Raw genomic sequence first — 22,980 nt, 5'->3', positions numbered from 1 at the left:
CCAGTTTCGAATTTTTCTGCCACAGATGGCGCTACCCGTCAGGAGCAGTGGCGCCGCTCGCGGTGCTTGGGTAGCCTAAGATATTGGAAAATATCTTCGGTGCGCCCTCGTTTCTGAGGGCGATCAGGTAGTCGCGGAAAAGAAGTGGCCATTAGAAGCATGGTGTTTTCGGCAGGGATGGCCGCCGCCCACCATGGAGCCCAACCAGGGGATGACACAGGACGGAAATATTCAGTTCTGCGCACGCCAACAGTGCAACCACACTATAACCAAATACATATACCCAAGACTGGATATAATGCACAAGGTTAACCCTCGCTGCCCTACGAAGCCGGAAGTAACATGAAAGAGAGGACAGGAAGGATTGAAAGTGAGAGAAAGATGAAGGTTGGAGGGAGAAAGAGAAAGGAAATGGCAACTACCGATTTCCCCCGGGTGGGTCAGTCCGGGGTGCCATCTATGTGAAGCAGCGGCCGAAGAGGTGTGTTGCCTCCGCCGGGGGGCCTTAAAGGTCCAAACACCCGGCATCGGCTCAACCCCCAGGATCCCCCTTTCCCCAGACACGGCTAAGCCGCGCACGGTTAGACGCGGGAGGGTCCAACCCCCATGTGCTCGGGTACCTGGTGTCGCAGCACACCAAATACCTGCTGACGCAGATGCCACTGCGGGCCGGCGATTAGTTTCCGAGAAAGGGTACACTGAAAGTATAAACTACCTAGAATGTGGCACATAAATACAGAAACTATTGGAGGTGCTACGGCGGAAGCACTACTGTACTTTAGGCTCTTTAAGTACGCAATATTTTGAATTGACCCACGCAATAGTTTATGACAACGCTGGAACCAAGTCGACCCATTGACCTATCCTCCGTTAAGGCATTCGTATAATCTGGGCACGGGCTGTGAGCGCGAACAGATTTTCCACCAAGTGTTCTTCATACCACAAAATTTGCTTCTAGCAGACTACTGCAACTTTGCTGACGCCGATGAGGCTCATGGTACAGTAAGCATCGAGCGCAAACTTCGGATGAAAATTATTATACTATAACGTTGTTTACATAAGAAAAAAAAAGAGCGCTCCCTGTTTTGGGGAGGCGACAACCAAACCATCCTACATTCGTAAGAATACATAATGTTCGCGAGTTATTATGCGCACTACAGATGCAGTAAATATCTTGTTTGCTCCGGCGTGCGCGCGTGCCATTTGCGCATTTCATGCGGAATACCGATATTTCCGTGCAATTAGTGCAGCAAATGCTCATCATGTCGCGGAGGAAACGGTCGTCACAATGAAATGCTTGTTGTAGAACACTTTAAATGGAACCGAATGGTAGGTAATAAGAGGGACAGATCGCTCCGAACTCGCGGGTATTTCTTAGTTACGAGTGAGACAAATCATTGCGTGAGTGCCGACACAGATGCTCCCGTGACTGTCCTAGCTTATACGCGAACACACCCGTGCGTGCTTACCGCGGGTGCTTCACCTCCAGCAAACTCTTGCGCTGTCTCGTATTGGTACGCCGAGCATGGATTGGCTTGAAGACGACACATATCAAATGTCAATGTATCAGTTCAGCAGAAAAAATTTAAATTATGGGGTTTTACCTGCAAAAACCACTTTCTTATTATGTGGCACGCCGTAGTGGAGGACTCCGGAAATTTTGACCACCTGGGGTTTTTTAACGTGCACCGAAATCCAAGTACACGGGTGTTTTCGGATTTCGCCCGCATAGAAATGCGGACGCCGCAGCCGGGATTTGATCCCGCGACCTCGTGCTCAGCAGCCCAACACCATAGCCACTGAGCAACCACGGCGGGTAGTTTAGCACGAACGGAATAAAAAGGCAGTAGCGTATAGTTCACTTGCCCGGGTCGCTGTTCTCGGAGCAGAACTGGTTGTCGTAGTCCTTCCAGCTCTTCATCAGGACGGGGTGGTAAGTTCCTCGGACACAATAAATTCTGCAACAAAGGACGACCCCATAATGGCGGTGTTATACTACAGGGAGTGCAGAGGCGCAAGAAAAATAAAAAGACGCGGGAGATCCTTTCGCTTGTCATAAGCCCACCGCGTAACTTGAATGCGACGCCTCCCACCCAGTCTGCGGAAGCCGGGACGGGCTGATGAAACGGTTCTGTTGCAAGTATATTCCTTTCCGCGCTTCGTCAGTGGTCGGAGGGACGCTCCACCATTAGTGATGTCCTCACAAACGGCTGTTTGGGATCGGTAAATTATAAGAAATGTAACGAAGCGAAAAGGACTTTCACGCTATGCCGGACACGAGTCTTCTCATGCAGAATACACACATTGCGGCACCGTAAAGAAGCGATGGGTAATTGTTCATCTCCGGCAATAAATGCGACACCGCCAACAAAAGCTCTCGTTATGACAGAAAAACAAATCGCATCGCCAATTTATCCGTGGAACTGAACGCGAACATGGGGCCGTATTCTGTAAAATAGAACAAATACTTTCTTCCCATTCATTTCCTATAGTCCGTTCTGCCGAGTGGCTGATCTGAGTGCTAACGGAGGTGGTATATACCTTAGCGCGAGCCGACGACGAACGGGGAAAAAATGAAGTTGTTTACAAACGGCCCCCCACAGCCTGGAGATTTGTGCTTGGCATTTCTCCACGGGTCCGCCCGTATACTCACCTCTTGAGCTCGATGAAGTTAGCTGACTGGTTGGTCTCGTTAAAGCGCAGGTTGTTTAGCTCCCTGGAAAATAAATAAATAAATAATAAATAATTTTTCTGTCACTAAAATCGGCAAGAAAAACATTTGGTTATTCTACTTAAGACAATGGAAATTGAAGAAGTAAATATTACGATGCAAACATGTTCTGGAAGTTAATTTCGCCATAGCTCCTTTATTAATTATTTCAGCGTGCTTTTCGAAGACGCGTTAAAGGTATCTGGTAATGCTAGGAGAATTCCAGCTAACTTTAGAGCAGGAAAAAATCGAGAGGCAGACATAGACAAAGAGACAGGAAGGTGGCTGGACTAACAACTGAACTTTATTCATGAAAACAACGTCCCCCAAGTCCGTACTGAACATGCCTCTCGATTTTTTCCTGCTCTAAAGTTTGCTGGCATTCTAGTCCCAACAAGCCACTCTCATGAGTATCTGGTAACTTGTTCAAGATGTCCGATGTCCGGCACATATAAACAGCGTCTGGCTGCACCATACCTTCTGGCTGAACGATAAACTACATAACGGACGTGTTTTCGAAGTTTCCTTGTGGCGGCGTTTTTTCCTTTCTTTTTTTGAATGCCGAATTCCAAGAATGTTTGACGCCAGCTGTTTCAATAAGGAATGATTAAAAATTCGGTAGACTAAATTCGCGGAGGATATTTGCAGTTTTTACTATTAGGGAATTGTAGGCAACATTTTGAAGAATTTTTTTTTATAATCCTGTCTATCCTGCATCTCCAACCATCCTAACAGAAGCCGAAGCCTAATGCCGTACCTCAACACTATAATCCAGTACATGTGCAATAACATGTTTTACAAGCAAAGGTGCAAACCTTTTGGTATTCAACAACAGCCAAGCGATGGACATCAGTTTAGAATAAATAAGTGACAGGCACGTACCCAGGATTTTTTTTCGGGGGGGGGGGGGGGGGCACCACCTCCATCATCATCATCATCATCACCCTGTTTTATGTCCACTGCAGGACAAAGGCCTCTCCCTGCGATCTCCAATTACCCCTGTCCTGCGCCAACCGATTCCAACTAGCGCCCACGAATTCCCTAATTTCATCGCTCCACCTAGTGTTTTGTCGTCCTCGATTGCGTACCCCTCTCTTGGTACCCATTCTGTAACCCTAATGGTTCAACGGTTATCCAACGAGCGCATTACATGACCTGCCCAGCTACATTTTTTCGTCTTGATGTCAATTAGAATATCGTCTATACCCGTTCGCTCTCTGATCCAAACCGCTCTCTTTCTCTCTCTTAACGTTATGCCTAGCAATCTTCGTTCGATCGCTCTTTGCGCGGTCCTTAACTTGCTCTCAAGTCCCTGCCCCATATGTCAGCACTGGCAAAATGCACTGATTGCACACCTTACTTTTCAATAATAATGGTAAGCTTCCAGTCAGGAGCTGGCAATGTCTGCCGTACGCGATACAACCTATTTTTTTTCTTCTGTGAATTTCGTTCTCATGATCAGGGTTCCGTGTGAATTATTGACCTAGGTAAACTTGTTCCTTCACAGTCTAGTGGCCGACTGGCGATCCTGATCTCTTGTTTCTTTGTCCGGCTATTTATCATTATCTTCATCTTCTGCATATTAATATTCAACCCCACTCTTACACTCTCTCTGTTAAGGTGTCCAATCATTTGTTGCAACTCGTCCGCATTGTTGTTGAATAGAACAATGTCATCGGCGAACCAAAGGTTGCTGAGATATCTGCCGTCGATATTTACTGCTAAGCCTTTCCAGTTTAATAGCTTGAATTCTTCTGAGCACGCAGTGAATAGCTTTGGAGAAATTGTGTCTCCCTGTCTGACCCCTTTCTCTATAGGTATCTCCCTGCTTTTCTTGTGTAGAATTAAGGTAGCTGTAGAACCTCTGTAGATATTCTTACGCGAAGGACGAGTCAGTAACACGAGAAACTATTTACAGAATATATTTACAACAACGGTTGCAGCGCTGACCGGCTAGATTCACAGCGCGAGCACAGTTCGTTCTTCGTCCTCTTTTCTGGAGTGATGGCGCCTACGCGCCTCGTTCAAACAAACAAATACCACACGCATGTAGCAATATTTTCCAAGCTTTTTACGTAAGCGTTCTGTACTCCTTGATTTCGTAGTGCCTCTATGAGTGCTGGTATCTCTACTGAATCAAATGCCTTTTCGTAATCTATATAAGCCACATAGAGAGGCTTATTGTACTCTGCAGATTTCGCGATAACCTGATTGATGATATGGATGTGATCCATTGTAAAGTATCTCTTCCTGAAGCCAGCCTGTTCCCTTGGTTGACAAAATCCAGTGTTGCCCTTATTCTATTGGAGATTATATTGGTAAATATTTTCTATAATACTGGGAGCAAGCTAATGGTCCCATAATTTTTCAATTCTTTAACGTCTCCTCTTTTGTGGATTAGTATAATGTCTGCATTCTTCCAGTTTTTCAGGACCCTTGCAGTCGATAGACACTTCGTATAAAGATCCGCCAGTTTTCCAAGCATTAGGTCTTCTTCATCTTTGAAAAAATCAACTGTTATTCCACCTTCTCCTGCCGCTCTTCATCGTTTCATGTTTTGCAGGGCCCTTCTGACCTCATCGATAGTTGATAGTTATAGGAGAGTTTCTGTATCCCGTTCACTACTATTTCTAAGTGAGGTATCGTGACTCCTCTAGGTACTGTATACAGGTCCGCTTAGACTTTTTCCCCTGCTTTTACTATATCTTCGAGATTGCTTATCTTTTAGTGCATACATGATGGTTTCTCCTATGCCAGGTTTATTTTTGCTGATTTCAGGCTGCGTTCATTTCTTACGGCTTCTTCCGTCTTTCTCATGTTATAGTTTCGAATATCAGTTATTTTCGCCTTCTTGATCAGTTTTGACAGTTCCGCGAATCGCATCACGCTGTGCGGCCGCCAGTCCCATACAACCGCGTAGAGCGCAGGAATCTGCGATTCCAGACGTACTACGCTCACCGCGAAAGGTTAGAAAAACACCCACATAAGCACAGCAGGACAAGTGGCTTCGTGAGGCGGTTCCAGCGATAACTGTAGAAGGAACGTCATTCAAAACAAGTAATTGTCCTCCACTTCCGGCGGCGTTTTCCCTACTTCCTTTTTAAATAAATATATGTTGATCCATAAATATTCTCATAAACAACGTGTAACTTTTTTATTGTTCGTTTTTGCTTGCAGTTTGGTTGTTGCCTTGGCTCTCTCCCTTAGTAGATCGCTAAATTTCTCAACTCCTTGTGATTTTTGTTTCCAGTTGCCAATTTTGCACGAAAAGTGATATACAATTAGGCAAAAACAGACGAGGTAACGGGCGACAGTCATCTTGCTTATGGGTTTAAGGGTAATTGCAGGGTTTCATGATGGACGCTCTTTCACGTTATGTTATTTCCCACCTTATCTAACCCATATCACCTGTATATGGTTCCGGGCATCTGCCAGCGTCGCGGCGAGCCGTAACTCAAGGAAATAATGAAGCAAAAGGGATCACATAAACGCAATTGGCGTTTTCTCCGGCCGCAGCTCGTTCCATGAGAGTACAGACCAGCTGAGTAATAGCCGCATCCCTCTCCTGGTCCCAGGATCAGCCTGAACAAAGAAAGTTGAACTAACAAAAGCAACAGCTATGCGCGTGACGGTTGAATAGATGGCGACAACTGAACGCATCTCGAGTTAATCGCGCGGGTGCGGAATCTATGAGAAAACTGTCCTTCACATTACAAGAGATGCCGATAACTACAGCCATCTAAAAGGAGTGAAAAAGGCAGCGCAATGCTGACCGATGAACAGCTGCCAAGTCTCAACATTGATCTGGCGGCGCTTTAGGAATGTGTGAGGAGTGGTGGCGTGGGTGGGGGGGGGGGGGTATGCCACTTGATTTCGGGGGGGGGGCCGGCCCCCCCCCCCCTGGGTACGTGCCTGATAAGTGATAAGTGATGTTTCCAAGTTAAGTTACTATCTAACGATATTCCAAAATATTTCACACAATCCACGTATGGAATAGGCGCACATTTACAAGACGCACAGTTCGACTCATGTAATTAGAGAGGCATGATAACTACAGCAGCTTTTTTTTGGCGGAGAGCGAAAACAAACAAGTTGTGTTTTTTGGGCATTAACAACAGTTCCATTGTTAGTCAAACAAAGCATTTCATTGTACACGTCATTTTGCAACATTTCAGTAGAAATGTTGCAAAGTAGACAGTGTCATCAGCATACTGGAACACCGAACATTTGGAAGTTGCTAAAGCGAAGCCATTAACGAAGATGTTAAACAACAATGGCGATAAAGTGGAGCCTTGATGAACTCCAGCTTTAAGCGATAGCTTAGAACTAAAAATAACAGATCGGTAGCGATGATCTGTTGAAACTTGAAATCTATTGCTCAAGTAATTTTCTAGAATGCTGTAGAAAGGCCCGCGAAATCCCCCAAAATACAGCTTACTTAACAAGATTTGATGACAGTGTGTCAAACGCTTTCGCTACATCTGAGAACAGAGCACACGTAAAAAGATACCGATCGAATGCCGAGAACAGTTCATCTGAATATTCCTCAAGCAGAGCCACAGTCCCATGCCCAGAAACAAACCCAAACTGTCCATCAGACAGGATAGAACATTTTTTAAGAATTTGTTAGGAGTTGAAAATAAATTTTTCTAAGACCTGAGCAATAACTGGCAATGTAGAAATCAGCCGATAGTTTTCAATATTTTTTCCCCGACTTGTGTAGTGGTAAAACACTGCAGTTTTTAGGCATTCCGAAAGTTCGTAACTTCCCAAAAAACCATCCAGCATATGCAGAATAGCTTACAGAGCATTGAAATTCCTTGTGATTGCATGTATATATATTCCATAATATCGAGGGGGCTTGTTGGGACGGAAACTGAAAACTATTCTTTCCAGGTCACACCTCCAAATGCGCGGAAGAAAAGCTGACGCAGATACGAATTGCTCTAACGATCGAGTATTTGTGCATAGAGGCACAGCTCTTTGGGACGCTCTTACAAAGTGCCTGTTGAAAGCATCAGCCACTGCTGTGGGAGGTTGTTGAAAAGCACCAAAAACAGACTTTACTGGAACTCCCTCCTTAGAGATGATTTGCCGAAGACCAAGCTTTGTTTACATTAACTGAAAATTATTGAAAGTAACGGCGTTTGGCGCCATGCAGAAGAGCAACAGTTCTATTTGTTGCCAACTTGTGTTCTAATTGCAATGCTACTTTACTCGCATTTTTTTTTGCAACGTGTCCACAAAGTACCTCTGTATGAAATAGAAGCAAGAATTTCCGTGTTCATCCAGCAGTGACCCTTTCTTATTGGCTTAGCTATCAGCCATGTGCAATGCAATTCATTTTTTTTTCATTTGCGTACAGAACGTTTCATAGACTTTGCCCGACGAATCAATCATATTTGGTTAAGGATGCCCAGCCAAACGAAACGATAAGATTATCAAGCTTGTACTGATTAACTATAGGGACAAGGCATCTGCACTGCCCAGATGCGGTTTTGACCGACGGCGTTCCAGATGCGTCTGGTAATACAAGACTGCATGCTACAAAGTAGGGGTCAGCCAACCTTTGTAGAATGGTACATCACCTAAATGAACAGTTGGGAGCTCTGACCGCCATGTGATCCATAAAGGATTGGATTAGGTTATTAATTCCGCTCTAGTAGGAGCTCCAATTGTACATTCCAAGCCATAGGTGGACAACAGACAATCACACACTTTTTCGGGGCGCAACGTGTTGAAATTAAAGTCTCCAATCAAACAGAATTGGTCCACTGAGCTCCACTGCCGCACAGTTTCATCAAGCTCTACAAAAAAACAGTGAAATGCTGCATGAGGGTGGTCGATAAATAATAACAATAACAATAATAATAATATTAATATTAATATTATTAATAGTAACATAGAGGGAGAAAGGCAGCGTTAATTGGGTGCTTGCCCGTGGATGATTAAAAACGAAGTGTGGACCAAATGCGACAAGCGTGAGGCACCTAAGCGGTGGTCACTGATAAAGTAAGAAGATTCCAGGCGCTTTTTAGACGCAGAAAATACATAGCGATGTTTGTTAACTTCAATTTATTCTAGCGACAGCTTCCTTCAGCTACCTCATCTACGTTGGATGACAGGACAGTGGGCGGCGATCTGGCACGGAGCGTGGGATAACATGACAGCGACGAGCAGAGGAAGAGAGCAAAGTGCAGAGGGAGAACGCGCAGTGCGCCGAAGGAAGAGGAGAGAGGAGGACGCGCGCAGGGGCTGCGAGCGCCCATCCACAACAGACTCCGCAACAGTCGAGCGCTGCCGATTGACGCAGAGCCATTGCAACCACGTTGCAGTCAGGCGCTACGGGTACTGGAGGCTGCTGCGAAGTGTCAAGACGATTCATAGACAATTTATTCACGTGCGCCATTGCTGTGAATGTTGTCATGCATTCCAAGAACGATCACTTTTATCTTGAATCATCCGTTACTTAATAAATGGAGAAATATGTTTTCAAAAATTGTGCAGATCCCACGCACGTTGGTAACCGATGTAATCAAAGTGTTCTGCGCTGTTTGCGTTCAGTGACGATATTTGGCGGTGATGTTGACGTCGTACGACAGTCGTGATGCGGTGTGAAATGCTACCGTGCGTGCACCGCTTGTTTATCTACGTAGCAGACGTCTTCGCTCGAGGCACTGTTATGCGGCATTATTCGTAGCCTGCGAGAAAATGAACACTCATTCTGCGATGCCCCCGCTCACACGGGAGCATCGCACCTTGACTGAAGCGTTGATTTGCTGCACTGCCGCTTGTGTGTTGACTGTTGACGCTGCGGTGTTTTAGTGCAGCTTCGCGTCTGCACGCCCTGCGTCAGTTGTCCGAATGTACAAACATGCAAGGCATTTATTTTTAAGAAATGGCGGCAGAGACGTCTGTATGATACCTTGAATTAAATTTCTTACCGTGTGTCCGCAACTGTTGCCATGTCTAGTAGTAGCGTTTCTTTTAATGCCGAGACCCGAAACAAAGCAAACTTTCCGACGGCGCCTTTCCCTTCTCCGGCGAGCATCCCATGCAAGCTGCCACGAGCAAAGAGTGGCTATTCATCGGTTCATTGGGGCGTTGGCTTTATGCATTCTCTCTCTTATCTTTTTACTGTGCTATCTACCCTCTGGGCTGTTGCAAATGCGTACAAATGTAAGCGCTGCAGCTTCTGCAATGCTTTTACCGGGGGCTAACGGGTGAATAAATATAACGGGCGATGGCCAGGGAGTTTCAGAGAGCAGTGTGACAAGGACCAGAGAACTCCAGAGGGCATTAGGGTGCCCCAATAAACCCACTAAAAAAATCGGCAGTCATGATCCTTAATGATAATCAGGGCGGCGAGCATAGGATACAGGAAGTAACGCTGGAAGGAGTGGATAAGTACAAATATCTTGGCGCATGGTTAAACGATGGGGATGAGAACCTAAACGAACATTAAAAAATGTGTAACGACTGAGGATAGCAGGAATGCAGCTATTATGAGAAATTGGGCGGCGTGGAATTCGAATAGGCACGAAGTGGTGAGAGATTTGGAGATGGGTGATGGTTCATCGTCTGACTTTCGGCAATGCGGTCCTCGGCATGAGATCACAGGTTCGAGCAAAGTTAAGAATCATCGGTTAAGAAAAAGGTTAAAGAAACAGGGGTCTGTGGAAATAGGGATGCAGACGAAATCGGCAGTAGGAACGCACAGAAGTTTCCAGCAGGAAATTGCCTAATAAAATATCTGCGATATCTAGGGGAAGCTCTTTGTTGTTTAAAGCCAGGACGGGAGTTTTGCGGACTAAGACGTACCGAGTCCAGTAACTAGGTATAGGCACGTTATGCGGTGCGTGTGGATAAGAGCAGGAAACGGCTGAACACCCGATACTTTTCTGTAAAGGGCTTCGCCGTACAGTGCAAAGCAACGGGGCTGATTTTTCTCGAAGCAATGGCGTTTAGAGACAATGGAGGCAAAATAGACTTTAAACGGGTAGAAATAACCAAACATAGGTTATCTTAATGGTGGCTGAAATCAAGGCAAGAGTGAAATTTCACTTTCCTCAAAGTACAAATGATATCACTGGTCACGGCTAGGTGGCGTGAGCCGCCGCCAGATTTAGAGGGTTCAACCTTATCCATGCATCCTCCCATCCATCCAGCGCGCCTCCTCTGTCGCTGCTCGCACAATGCGCACCTCCACAACACAGTGACACCCTATCAAACACCCATTCTTTGAGAGAGGGTATTGTGGCGACGCCCACGAAGGTCCAGACACCTCTACTGCGTCGCTACCTTGTATGTACATTATGCGCGTTCTCGACCACCCCGCGACGCGGCGTGCAAGACAGCGACCGCAGCTGCAGCCAGCAGCAGTGCTAAAGTATAGGGAAAAGACAAGGAAAGCGAAACGTTCTGCGCCCCTTTAAAAGAGAAGGCACCTCGGCCTCTTTCAAAACCTATGGCTTGGTTCCCTGGGAGTTGACGCTCGAATGGACCGTGCCTACCCGCGACAATGTACCGACGGCGCAAGTTGGCACACGCTGGGTAGTTGGGGGGGGGGGTACCTCGAACGGGCACCCGATGCACGATACACTGGCGTTATTGCATTTCGCCCCATCGAAATGCGGCTGTAGCGAGAAGCTTAGTTAGTTAAATGGGGTTTAATGGCGCAAAAGCGGCTGAGGCTATGCTGCGCCAAACACGAGGTGTTTTTAAAATCATGTTTATGCAGGAAAAGGCTTTGTTAATCTATATTTTATGTAAAAATCCAGTGTCGTGTAGAAATTTATGGAGGTCACATAATGGGACTAGCGGATCATCACCTAAGATTAGCGCAGGGTGTAAAGGTATGTGTAGTGGATATAATTTGTGCAAAAGTGTTCGTCTGTGTGTTTCAGTCTGCGTACATGTGAGTAATATGTGCATAACTGTTAGTGGCTGTTGACATTTCTCGCATGTTGTTGTGTGTTCTTTCGTAAATAAGTAATTGTGCGTGAGGTGTGTGTGCCCAATGCGTAGTCGGCATAAAACTACTTCGATGAAGCGCTCCTGATGATAGCATGACTTCCACTCGCCAACTATGGGTTTCGTGAGATGTAGTTTGTTGTCGACACAACGGTCCCATTCGCGTTGCCATTTTACTGTTAAGGCTTTTCTAATTGCACGGATGCTATCATTATATGGGAGTTTCGTGTTTGTAATATCTTTGTGCGCTGCCATCAATGCACATCTATCAGCTGCTTCGTTACCTGGTATCCCAACATGGCTTGGGACCCAACAGAGACGAATTGACCTCCCGTATTCGTTAAGCACCAACATGTTTAAAATGTCTCCTATCAGGGGTTCACACTCAGATATCAACTGTAGAGCCTTCAGTGAGCTTAACGAGTCAGTATATATGACTATGTTTGTGTTTATCAGTTATAATCTTTTTAACAGCAACCCAGATAGCGTAAACTTCAGCCGTGAAAACAGAAGCTTGTTGTGGTAATCGAATACTTGTTTCCCAATTTTCCGCTACGGCCCCCACACCCACGTGATCTTTTGTTTTAGAGCCATCAGTGTAATATTGCATGTAATTTTGATATTTGTCCTGAAGTGCACGGAATTCTTGTATAATGTGTTCGTGTGGGATGTCTCTTTTCTTTAGATGTGTTAACGTCCAATCACATAAGTGTGTGAAATCGTACCATGGGGCCAACCGTTGTGGTTTCTAGGCAACCTGGGGGACTTCGTGGGGAATTTCATAATCCCGACAGTATTGCTCATACCGCAGGACAAGTGGCCTAATCGTGTTCGGTTTATTTGTGTAGTGTAAGCGTGTGTTGCATTGTGTGAGGATGTTGTAGCATATATGTTGGGGTGATGACTGAATTTTGAGTACGTAGGAAAATGTGAGGAATGCTCTGCGCTGCTGTAAGGAGGGTTCATTACACTCGACGTATAAACTTGGAATAGGTGAAGTTCGGTAGGCACCACTTGCCAGTCGCAGTCCAAGGTTATGTACCGGATCAAGTCGTTGGATGTAGGACTGTCTGGCTGAACCGTAAACCACGGAGCCGTAGTCTAAAAGGCTACGCACAAGAGACCGGTAAATACGTAAAAGACAGGTTCGGTCGGAACCCCAGTGCTTATGAGATAAAACTTTGAGGATATTCAATGCTTTATTTGCCTTAATCTTTAGTGTTTTAATGTGGGATAGGAAGTTTAGTTTTTTGTCAAAGGTTACTCCCAAGAATTTATATTCTTGTTGCACCGGCAGTGCGACATCATTCATTTTTAAATCCGGGTCTAAATACAACCCTCGTTTTTGCGAAAAAAGCACTGTAACAGTTTTCTGAGTAGAGAAGCGGAAGCCATTTTTTTCAGCCCACTCCATTAGTTTATAGTTATCTGGAGCTGCCTTTCACATGTTCGTAAGTTGGAGGCGCGGCACGCTATTTGCAGATCATCGACGTATATGGAGTGCATAACAGAGGTGGGAATGACATTGTTGACAGTTCATTTTTACTATAAAGAGTGTTGTGCTAAGTACGCAACCTTGTGGCACGCCGTTTTCTTGGATAAATGTGCGCGAGAGCACAGTGCCTAGACGGATTTGGAATGTTCTATTGGATATAAAATCAGCCAGACAGTTTAGCATTTTGCCACGGATTCCTAATGAGGCGAGGTCACGTAAGATTCCAAATCTCCACGTGGTGTCGTACGCTTTTTCTAGGTCGAAAAACACTGCCAGGCAGTGCTGTTTGTGTAAAAATGCTTCACGTATTTCGTGTTCAAGTCGGACGAGATGGTCTATCGTTGAACACCCTTTCTTATAGCCGCACTGGTGAAAATCAATGGAGTTCCGTGTATGAAGCGTGAAAGTTAATCTTACATTTACGAGACTTTCGTAAGATTTCGCCAAACAGCTTGTCAGGGCAATTGGTCGAAAGCTCCTTGGGGATGTGGGGGATTTACCTGTTTTTAAAAAAGGCACAACTATTGCGTTTTTCCAACTCTTTGGCATGCTTCCAGATTCAAATACTTTGTTAAAAATTCAAGGAGAGCCTCTACGGATGCTTGGGACAGGTGTGCAAGCATGGAATAATGGATCCTGTCGGGACCTACTGCAGTTGTTTTGCCAGCACAGAGGACCCGGTTAAGTTCTTGTACCGTGAATGGAGCGTTGTATTCATCCCTTGACATACAAGCAGTTGGTAGCTTCTCCTTTTCTGCTGACAGTTTGTATTTTGAAAACGTGTTTGAATTAGCCGAGCTAGAGATGTTATAAAAATGTTCCCCAAGTATATTCGCTTGTTCTTGTAGTGTTGTTTGAGTGCCTGAAGGTGTAAGTATCGGTATCGTGTATGATGCGTAGTCCCCCTTAAACTTCCTGACCTGTTCCCACATCCTTTTGGATGTGACGGTGCTATTATTGTCGATACGTATTTTTGCCAGGAAGACTTTTCTGCCTGTCTGCGGATATATCTAGCTTTCGCTTTGGCTTGTTTAAAATTTAGAAGGTTGTTATATGTTGGGTACCTGCGTTAGATTCCCCAGGCCTTATTTTGCTGCTTTTTAGCTACGGAGCATTCATGTGACCACCAAGGATTAAGCTTTTTCGGAACAACGCCAGAAGATTGCGGAATGGCCTTTTCGGCTGCAAAAATAATACACTTAGTAAATTTTTCATTAATTTCGTCAATGCTTAAATCTGTTAAAGTCAGCTCCTCTAGCCTGGCACTTTCTGTGAAAACAGACCAGTCTGCCATTCGTAGTTTCCAATGGCGCGGTTTGTGAGATATTATGGGTAGTGTTGAGGTGAGGTTGATTATACCCGGTAGGTGATCACTGCCATATGACGTCTCCAGAACATCCCATTTAAAATCGGTAAAAATGTCGGGAGAGCAGAATGCTAAATCGATGCAGCTAAAAGTACGTGAACTCGGTGAAAAATGAGTTGGTGCCCCTGAATTTAAAAGACAGATGTTATTAGTCAAAATAAAATCTTCGATAAGTTGTCCTCTTTGGTCATTCTTATCGCTACCCCAAAGAGTGCAGTGGGCATTAAAATCTCCAACTAAAACAAAAGGCTCCGGCAGCTGGTCAATTAAATCTTCTAAATCTCGAGTTTTGAAATGGCTATGGGGAGGAATGTACAATGAACAGATGGTGACAGTCTTAAATGACAAAACGGTGACAGCTACTGCCTCGTACGGAGTATATAATGAAACGTTCCGTGTGGGAATGCCGCTTTGGACGACAATAGCGACACCTCCTGATAAACGACTGGAGTGCTCGCGGGCTTTTCTTACGACAGTAAAACCTTTCAGAAAATGTGTATGTTTGGGTCCTAGGTTTGTTTCTTGGAGGCAGAGTGCCACCGGTGATAATTTACTTATAATATCTTTGATGTCACCTAGATTGTGGATTAGGCCTCTACAATTCCAATGAATAATAAAAGCCATCTTGAAATTGAAAAGTAAAAAATGGCACTACGAAAAACTAAGAGGTGGGGTTATAGGTGACATGGATAAAAAGGCTAATACAAATGAGCGATAACCTTCAGGTTATCGCTTTCTTATTTTGGGTGGTTATTGGGATCTTGTCCCTCTTACCGCGCTCAAGAGAGCGCTTGTCCTTCGGTGTCAATGACACCTGGGTTTTTGCGTCGACCTCCATCGCTCTCTGAGGCGCTGGAGGATCGAGAGTTAGGCGCCGAGACACGCCTAAGATCAAGCGAACCCCAAGGCCCGAGACACGTGTCTCGGGCCTTGGGGTTCGCTTGATCTTAGGGCCCTGCGGGACTGGTGTCTGCAGGGCCGTCGAAGAGGGTGGAGCAGTACTGACTGCTTCCACCACGGGGGCGGGGGGAGTCACTGCGGCACCACTGCGCGTGGGCTGGCAGGACTCCGGAGGCCTCTGTGACGCTGCCCCCGCCTGCGTCACTTCGGCATAACTTCTTCGCGGAAGATACGAAAGCCGCTTTCGGGCTTCAAAGAACGAGATTTTTTCTTTTACAGTTAGAGCAATGACTTCTTTTTCCTTTTTCCAGCAAGGGCAGGACCGTGAATAAGCTGGGTGATCTCCCTTGCAGTTAACACAATGTGGAGAAGTGCAATTCTCAGATTGGTGTTCGTTGGAGCTGCATTTAGCACAAGTTGTTTGTCCTCGACATGCATGTGAAGCGTGTCCAAACCTTTGGCACTTGAAACATCGTCTAGGGTTTGGAATATATAGTCTTACATTGACTTTAACATAACCTGCATCGAGCGAGGTAGGCATTACGCTTGTTCCGAAGGTGAGTATAACGTGTTTGGTGGGGATTTCTTGATCGTTTCTGCGGATTACTATTCTCTGTACCTTGGTAACATTTTGTTCCTGGAAACCTTCCAGCAGTTCCTCGTCGCTTAATCCAATAAAATCTTCTTCAGATATTACTCCCCTACTTGTATTGAGTGTTCTGTGGGCTGAAACAGTCACTGTCGCCTCGCCAATACTGGTAAGTTCAGACAGCTTATCTGCTTGATCTTTACTATTCAATTCCAGGAGGAGGTCCCCGCTAGACATTTTGGAGGCTTTGTATGTCTGTCCGATTTTATCTTTCAGGCATTTGGCGACCAGGAATGGAGAAAGCTTTCTAATAGGCGTGTTACTTTCACTATGGACTACATAGTATTTGGGGAAGGATGGAGCGTTGCTTCGAAAGGAGAATTGAAACTGTATTTCGGTGCGGCATCTTTTGAGACGCCGATCATGGACAACAGAGATTTGAGCTGCCATAGGAAAGTGTGCGTGTTCGGCAACAGCGCCGACCGCCCACCACGGAGCCCAACGAGGGGACGCGGCAGGGCTTGTGTCCAAGCCTGCACGACGCCAGCCGTACGCCGTCACTATAACCAAATATGGTGTACCCAAGGTAGGATATCCACACATGGTTAACCCTTGCCGCCGTAGAGAAAGGAAGTAAATGGAAGAGAGAAGAAGACAGGAAAGGTAAAAACGTGAGAGAGAAAGACGAAGGTTTGAGGAGAGAGAGATAGGAAGAGGCGACTACCGATTTCCCCCGGGTGGGTCAGTCCGGGGGTGCCGTCTACGTGAAGCAGAGGCCAAAGAGGTGTGTAGCCTCCGCCGGGGGGCCTTAAAGGTCCGATCACCCAGCATCGGCTCAACCTCCAGGATCCCCCTTTCCCCGGACACGGCTAAGCCGCGCACGACTACACGCGGGTGGGTCCAGCCCTCGTGTGCTCGGGTCCGTGGTGTCGCAACACACCAAACGCCTGCTGACGCAGACGCCCCTGCGGGGGTAGCGAGAAGGGTTCGATCCCGCGACCTCGTGCTTAGCAGCGTAACGATGTCTGTTCCCACGCATGTACGGGTGGCGAAAACAGAGCCCATCACCACGGCGTCCCTCAGGGACCAGCGTGCAACCTGGAGCTGCTTCGCACCGGGATCACAGAATATAGCACAGACATGTGAACGTAGTACAGGGTGGTTGGTCGGTTATGGTTCTTATTAAAGGCAGTGCTAGCCTGGAAGTCTGGACGCCCGTTCGTCTCTTCGCTGCTCAGGAATCTGCCACCACATGTCTGAGTTCAGTGCCGCGTAGGTATGCGAGGAGAATGCACGAGATCGCCGAAGGGCCGAGCACAGTCTGCGAGAAAGTTCTCTTCCAGACAGGTTCTGAAAGCGCTCTTGTTTGCATGCTGTCAAACAGAGCCTTCCTTTCGATTGAAGCGCCGGCGTAGTCAAACGAGCTGTCCCGAATGCGCCTACCGGCTAAGAAGTCTTGTACGGAAAAAAGAGGTGAAAGTCGCTAAAGTTGAAACCTAAAGTTAAAGGTGATTTTGTCACTCAGGCTTCTACAAAGCACGTAAGCAAAAAAGTATACAAAATAAAAGAAAAAAGGAAAAAGCAACGCAGAAGGCATAGACAGGAGTTTGTCACTTTGGGTACGCAAGGACGCTTGGGGGACGGTATTTCTTAAAACTAGCATCTTTATTGGCGGGTCTGCGAATACTGCCCTGAATAAAGGCAAATCAGACATCCACCCGTTCGTAGCAATTGCTACAAAGGAAACCCGTACGGGTTCCTCGAAAGGAAAGCCTAATAGCTGAAGAAAAATTCGTCCTGGTCCGGGACTCGAACCCGGGACCACCACCTTTTCGGGGCAGCCGCTCTACCATCTGAGCTAACCAGGCGGCTAGCAGATGGCACGGCGAAGTGGAATTTGTCGACAACACGAAGCATAGGCAAGTGTTTGACGTAGTAGGTCTGCGGAAACCCGCAAGGTGGAGAGAAGTAATGAATAAAGGCAAATCAGTCCCGGACCAGGACGAATTTTTCTTCAACTATGAGGCTTTCCTTTCGAGGAACCCGTATGGGTTTCCTTTGTAGCAATTGCTACGAACGGGTGGATGTCTGATTTGCCTTTATTCATTACTTCTCTCCACCTTGCGGGTTTCCGCAGAACTACTACGTCGAATACTGCCCTGTTCTCCCGTTCAACAAACCTGCCATTGACAATATTCATCTGACGCAACATCATCGAATGAAGACTATAGAGAGTTGCAAGATGGGGGAGGGCGGACAACAGCCTAACGCGATATGTACGCTGATAAATCGGAGTGGCGAAGTAGAGAGAAAGGAGTTTCAAAACAGACATTATGATGGAATTGCTTCAGGGGCTTTCAACTTTCGTGTCGAAAATTCTCGCATTGCTTTCAACGGTCCCCGCAAACTCGCCAACTGCAATTTCTTCTATTTTTCGTTCAATTAAATGTAATACTCCCACATGCGCGCGATTATATATGGTCAAACTAAAATAATCCTGGTTTGAGTCAATTCACATGGCCCTTCATTAGTAAGCGCAATTTGCCATTGGCCGGCCTCCTCCGCTAACATTTTACTTACAACATCACGATTGACTCGCAGCTTCTGTACCATTGGCTATAGCGCGAAAAATAAACAAAAATGAAAAACACGTTGTAGCGGGTCCTGATGTGAGCGCATCATTTTGCTTGCTTACAAGTTGAAACAGCTTGCGATACTGTAATAGTGTGCATGGCCGTCAGAACACTTGCAACACAGTGCAGCGCGCGCTTTAGCCCAGTTTCTCGTAGAATCGGGAATATCTAAGAGTTACTCAATGATATTATTCTAACTGATTACGACGCTGTATTTGTCGAAGTCATTCATTTCCTTAAAATTGTAATATATACGAAGTCTGTTGGAAAAGTATCCAACCTTTTTTTTTGCGAACACCTGATGGATATGAAACAAGCGCGCTTGCATCAGCCACCTTGAACCTTCGTACGCATGCCCGAATTTTTCCCCGCCTGCCCATACCGTCAGTCGCTGGGACGCAGCGTTTGAGTGAGGTAGTGCGCAGTGCTCTTGTCGCTTTTTTTATTGCAAGGAAAATGGCGGAGCGACTGGAGCAGCGCAACTGCATCAAATTTTGCCAGAAACTGGGCGACAGCCAAGCGGAAATCATTCGGAAGATTCAGACGGCTTTCGGTGACGGTGCTAAGAGCAGCACACGGATTAGGGAGTGGTACATCCGGTTTAAAGACTTCCGCACTTCGGTGGAGAGCGAGCCACGCTCCGGACGACAATCAACATGCCGAAATGACCAGGTCATTGCCGAAGTGAACGCTGTGGTGATGCATGACCGTCGTGTGACTACCCGAGAAATTGCGGAAGAGGTGGGCATCAGCACTTTTTCTGCACATTCCATTATGACCGAAGATTTGGCCATGAAGAGAGTTGCGGCGAAATTCGTGCCGAAGCTGCTCACGGTGGAGCAAAAGCAACTTCGTGTTGAAGTCTCACAGGACATACCGCATTCCACAAACAGTGACCCCGACTTCATGAACACCATAATCACTGGTGACGAGTCTTGGCTGTATGGGTACGACCCGGAAACCAAATCCCAGTCGTCACAGTGGGAGCATTCCATGTCTCCAAGACCAAAGAAGGCCCGCGAAGTACGCAAAAACGTCGAAGTGATGCTGACTGCTTTCTTTGGCTCCCGCGTAGTGGTACACCGCGAGAACGCACCACAGGGTCAAACAATCACCAATCACAGGGATGTCCTCCGTCGACTACGTGATGCTGTGCGGCGCAAGAGACCGGAGTTGTAGTCAACAGGAAATTGGCGCATTCATCACGGCAATGATTCTGCACATTCCTCGCACTTGATTCTGACTTTTTTGGCTAAAAACCAGACTCCTGTAGTTCAAAGGCTCCTTACTGTCCTGATATGGCCCCCTGCGACATCTGGCTGTTTCCCAAAAGCAAGAGCCCACTGAACGGAGCGCAATTTCAGACGAGAGAGGACATTATGGCTGGAACAACAGCTGAGCTAAACTCCTTTCCGCAAGAGGCCTTCTCGGAATGCTTCCAACACTGGCAACACCGCTGGGAGAAGTGTGCGGAGTCCCAAGGAGACTACTTTGAGGGTGATTAGGTTTCCAACGCTCCAGTTATGCCAGTTTTTTTTTTCTTCAACCAAAGGGCGGATACTTTTCTAACAGACCTCGTATACGTGTTTCCCGTATTCGCTGATATTATCGTGTTAATGTGACGGTTCTGTGCGTGTTCGTGTTGCGTTTTCCACCAATGAGCGCGGCCGTGCGTATGTCACAGTGAACATCTAGAATGCTTGCGGACTGCTCAGATAGTTTTTGACGCGTGTATGAACTTTAGAAATGTTCTCACTATAGCTTTCTCTATTCTTCGTCCATCACTTTTTTTTAGCCAGGCTACTAACTAAGAGGCGTAACCGGAGCCATCAAAGAGGTACCTACATCTTGCATACAGTTGCACAAAAAAAAGCAGTGTTCCTTACATTTTACTTTTTAAACAACGAAGCGGCCAGATCAATAGAATAAACAACCAAATACCTGACGTGCTCCTCGCCACTCCGCCGTCAAGCTGCTACGACGTAGTACGTGTTCGTGCCACGTACTGCAATCTGGGCCCTTATTCACAAAGCGCTTTGTAAGCTAAAATGATTTGTCAGAGCACGCTACAGCCATTCGTGATTCAGAAGTACTAGCGAAGGGCGACGGCCATTAAAAAGAAAATATTCTTACATATTGAAAAAAAAATTACGATTACGAAATTACGATACTCCCTAATGCGAAATTTGAGCGCAGCTCTATACGTGTTTCCATTTCGTGATATTTTGAAGCAAAGAATTTGAGAGAGACATGTAGCAGAGTCGGTAATGGTCGAAAATCTGATCTGCGGATCAAGCGAGCCGGCGTTTATACATGACTCGTCAAAGGTTCCAGTGTGATCGCTGGTGCCGCATGGCTTCCAGAAAGTACTATACAATTCGCATAGCGCATACAATCAGATTAAGAAACAATCTCACACAATAACAACCAAAACAAGCGCGAACGAGACCGACCCAACAGAACCAAACAGGCGCGGGCGAGAGCTGTGGCGCGAGCAGACGATAGTACGAAACGAGCGGATCGGCTGAGACCAGACACGAGTGCGCATCGAGCCGTAAGGAGGGTCCGCATGACACCAGCATCGCGCGCGCACGTCACTGAAGGGACCGCTCTCATTGGTCTCCGCCATTCGCGGCTCGCCTCCTTCGTCTCCCACTCCAGCGAAGGGGGGCGGAGCTGGTTACGAGGCCGACGACAACGCCGACGACAACGCCGACGACAACGCCGACGCGAAACCCAGGAACGGACGCCAAAGAGCTGCGCTCTAAAATAATTTCAGAATACGCGGCCTGCGTTTTGCTGACGACACGTTTTCCACTTTCGGATACTTTAGCCATTGAGCCGCCAATCATTAGGCGTCATTAATTTTGCATCTCACGTAGGTTTCGGTAATAGCCTTAGGCCGATTTCTAAGGATGACTCCAGATAGGAGATGTGCGCCGTCAAATTCTGTAAACGTGTCATATTGTTCCACTTGTCTATTTTTAACAAGACCGTTTTATGCATTGAAGCACGAAAGTAAGTGGTCAAAGTCATTGAGGAACGATTATCTCGAAATTGGTCTCATCCGGCGAAGTCGTTCCAAAGGGTATACGTCATGGAAACTGACCGGCTACAATTCGTAAATCGCAATTTGCGCCCCATTGTAATGTAATTAGAAAAAGTAATGAACATTTCATAATTGGACTATGCTTTTCGGTGTCTCGCCCAAGCAATGTCCCGTCTCTCCAGTATTCCAGCACAAGGGCGAGAATCGTGCCACCTTCCAGAGGCAGTATTTTAAAAAAAAATTCGTACGGTCTACAGAAAAACAAACGAGTACGGGCGCGGTCGCCGCCGAACCTGGTCATGACGCATTCGAGGATGACGCTACTCAGCGACATGGGCAGTTCGCCGTCCTCGTTGCGGCCGCCGCCCACGGGGATCACCTTGACGGCGCTCTCGTCGCCGCTGAGCCTCCGGATGCGGTAGACGTCCGCCGTGCAGCCTTCGCCCAGCTTGAGACACCGGTGGCAGTCGTCGCTGCACGGCACAGACGAAGGAGAGGGTACTGTGCGCGGGTCCTTACTCGCGAGGAGGGGGGGGGGCGAAAAGACGCGCTTCGTGAGGAGTGCTTTTTTTTTAGATTTGAACTCCGCCGTTCGTGTAGACGATGCACACGTATACACTTGTCACCACTGATTTTTGGAAGAAACGCGTACGTCTTGGCACGTTTTACGGTAGATCGTAACACCGCCGCACTAAAACGAGGTCAACATTTCAGCTAGAAACAACGAGCTTTTTATTTCAGCTAGAGCAGCCGAGCATTTACATTATAGCGGAGCAATAGCGTTTAAACTTGGGAGCGGACTACCCACATTGCGCGACTCCCTTTCACAGCTCGAGTCTGGGCAAGTTCTGGCTTCACTTCCAACGGCGAGAAGCTGGGGGTGCAGACACCGGCGAATTCTCGAAAAAAAGCCCTCCTTGGAAGAGCCGTTGCACCCGGATCGCGGACACATTTGTTAATCGAGTAGACATTCGTGCACAGCGTAACCGAATGAACTCGGGCGAACAAGCGGAGAGTTCCGTGGAAATACGCCCACACAAGAGGAGCGACTTGTCGAAACAATGGACCAAAACACGAGGCATACTCTTTTTTTTATGTAACTAATACTGCTCTAAAGATATGCAGTATTTTCGCGAGTCGGTATTTTGATTTCTGCCGGTGTTCACATTATCACTACTAACAGATTATCGCTCGGCACAAGAAACGCGCAAACAGTACACATACCTGAATTTTTTTGAACGCTGTCGCCAATTCCATTGAAAAGG

The 22,980-nt window shown here is 46.7% G+C and overlaps 2 protein-coding genes and 1 non-coding gene across 4 annotated transcripts in view; 1 reads left to right on the top strand and 2 right to left on the bottom strand.

Moving 5' to 3' along the window:
* Positions 1-22,980, bottom strand: part of LOC135913111 (uncharacterized) — a 110,962-nt gene that overhangs the window by 30,846 nt on the left and 57,136 nt on the right. Inside the window, exons 8-10 of one of the 2 annotated variants that reach the window (XM_065445783.2) lie at positions 22,009-22,188; positions 2,654-2,716; positions 1,867-1,958 (exon numbers count right to left, since the gene is read on the bottom strand). In XM_065445783.2, coding sequence (XP_065301855.1) covers positions 1,867-1,958; positions 2,654-2,716; positions 22,009-22,188 — 335 coding nt within the window. The remainder of the gene's footprint in view (positions 1-1,866; positions 1,959-2,653; positions 2,717-22,008; positions 22,189-22,980) is intronic. The other variant, XM_065445784.2, reaches the window with a different exon arrangement.
* TRNAF-GAA (transfer RNA phenylalanine (anticodon GAA)) lies at positions 17,827-17,901 on the bottom strand. Its single transcript has one exon. It is a non-coding gene; the product is annotated as a tRNA-Phe (tRNA).
* Positions 19,123-19,845, top strand: LOC135913101 (protein GVQW3-like). The gene has a single exon (XM_065445762.1). The coding sequence runs from the start codon at positions 19,123-19,125 to the stop codon at positions 19,843-19,845; it is 723 nt and encodes a 240-aa protein (XP_065301834.1).

This window comes from Dermacentor albipictus, chromosome 2, assembly GCF_038994185.2.
Source record: "Dermacentor albipictus isolate Rhodes 1998 colony chromosome 2, USDA_Dalb.pri_finalv2, whole genome shotgun sequence".
Taxonomy (NCBI): domain Eukaryota; kingdom Metazoa; phylum Arthropoda; class Arachnida; order Ixodida; family Ixodidae; genus Dermacentor; species Dermacentor albipictus.
This window is presented reverse-complemented; position numbering and strand designations above follow the sequence as displayed.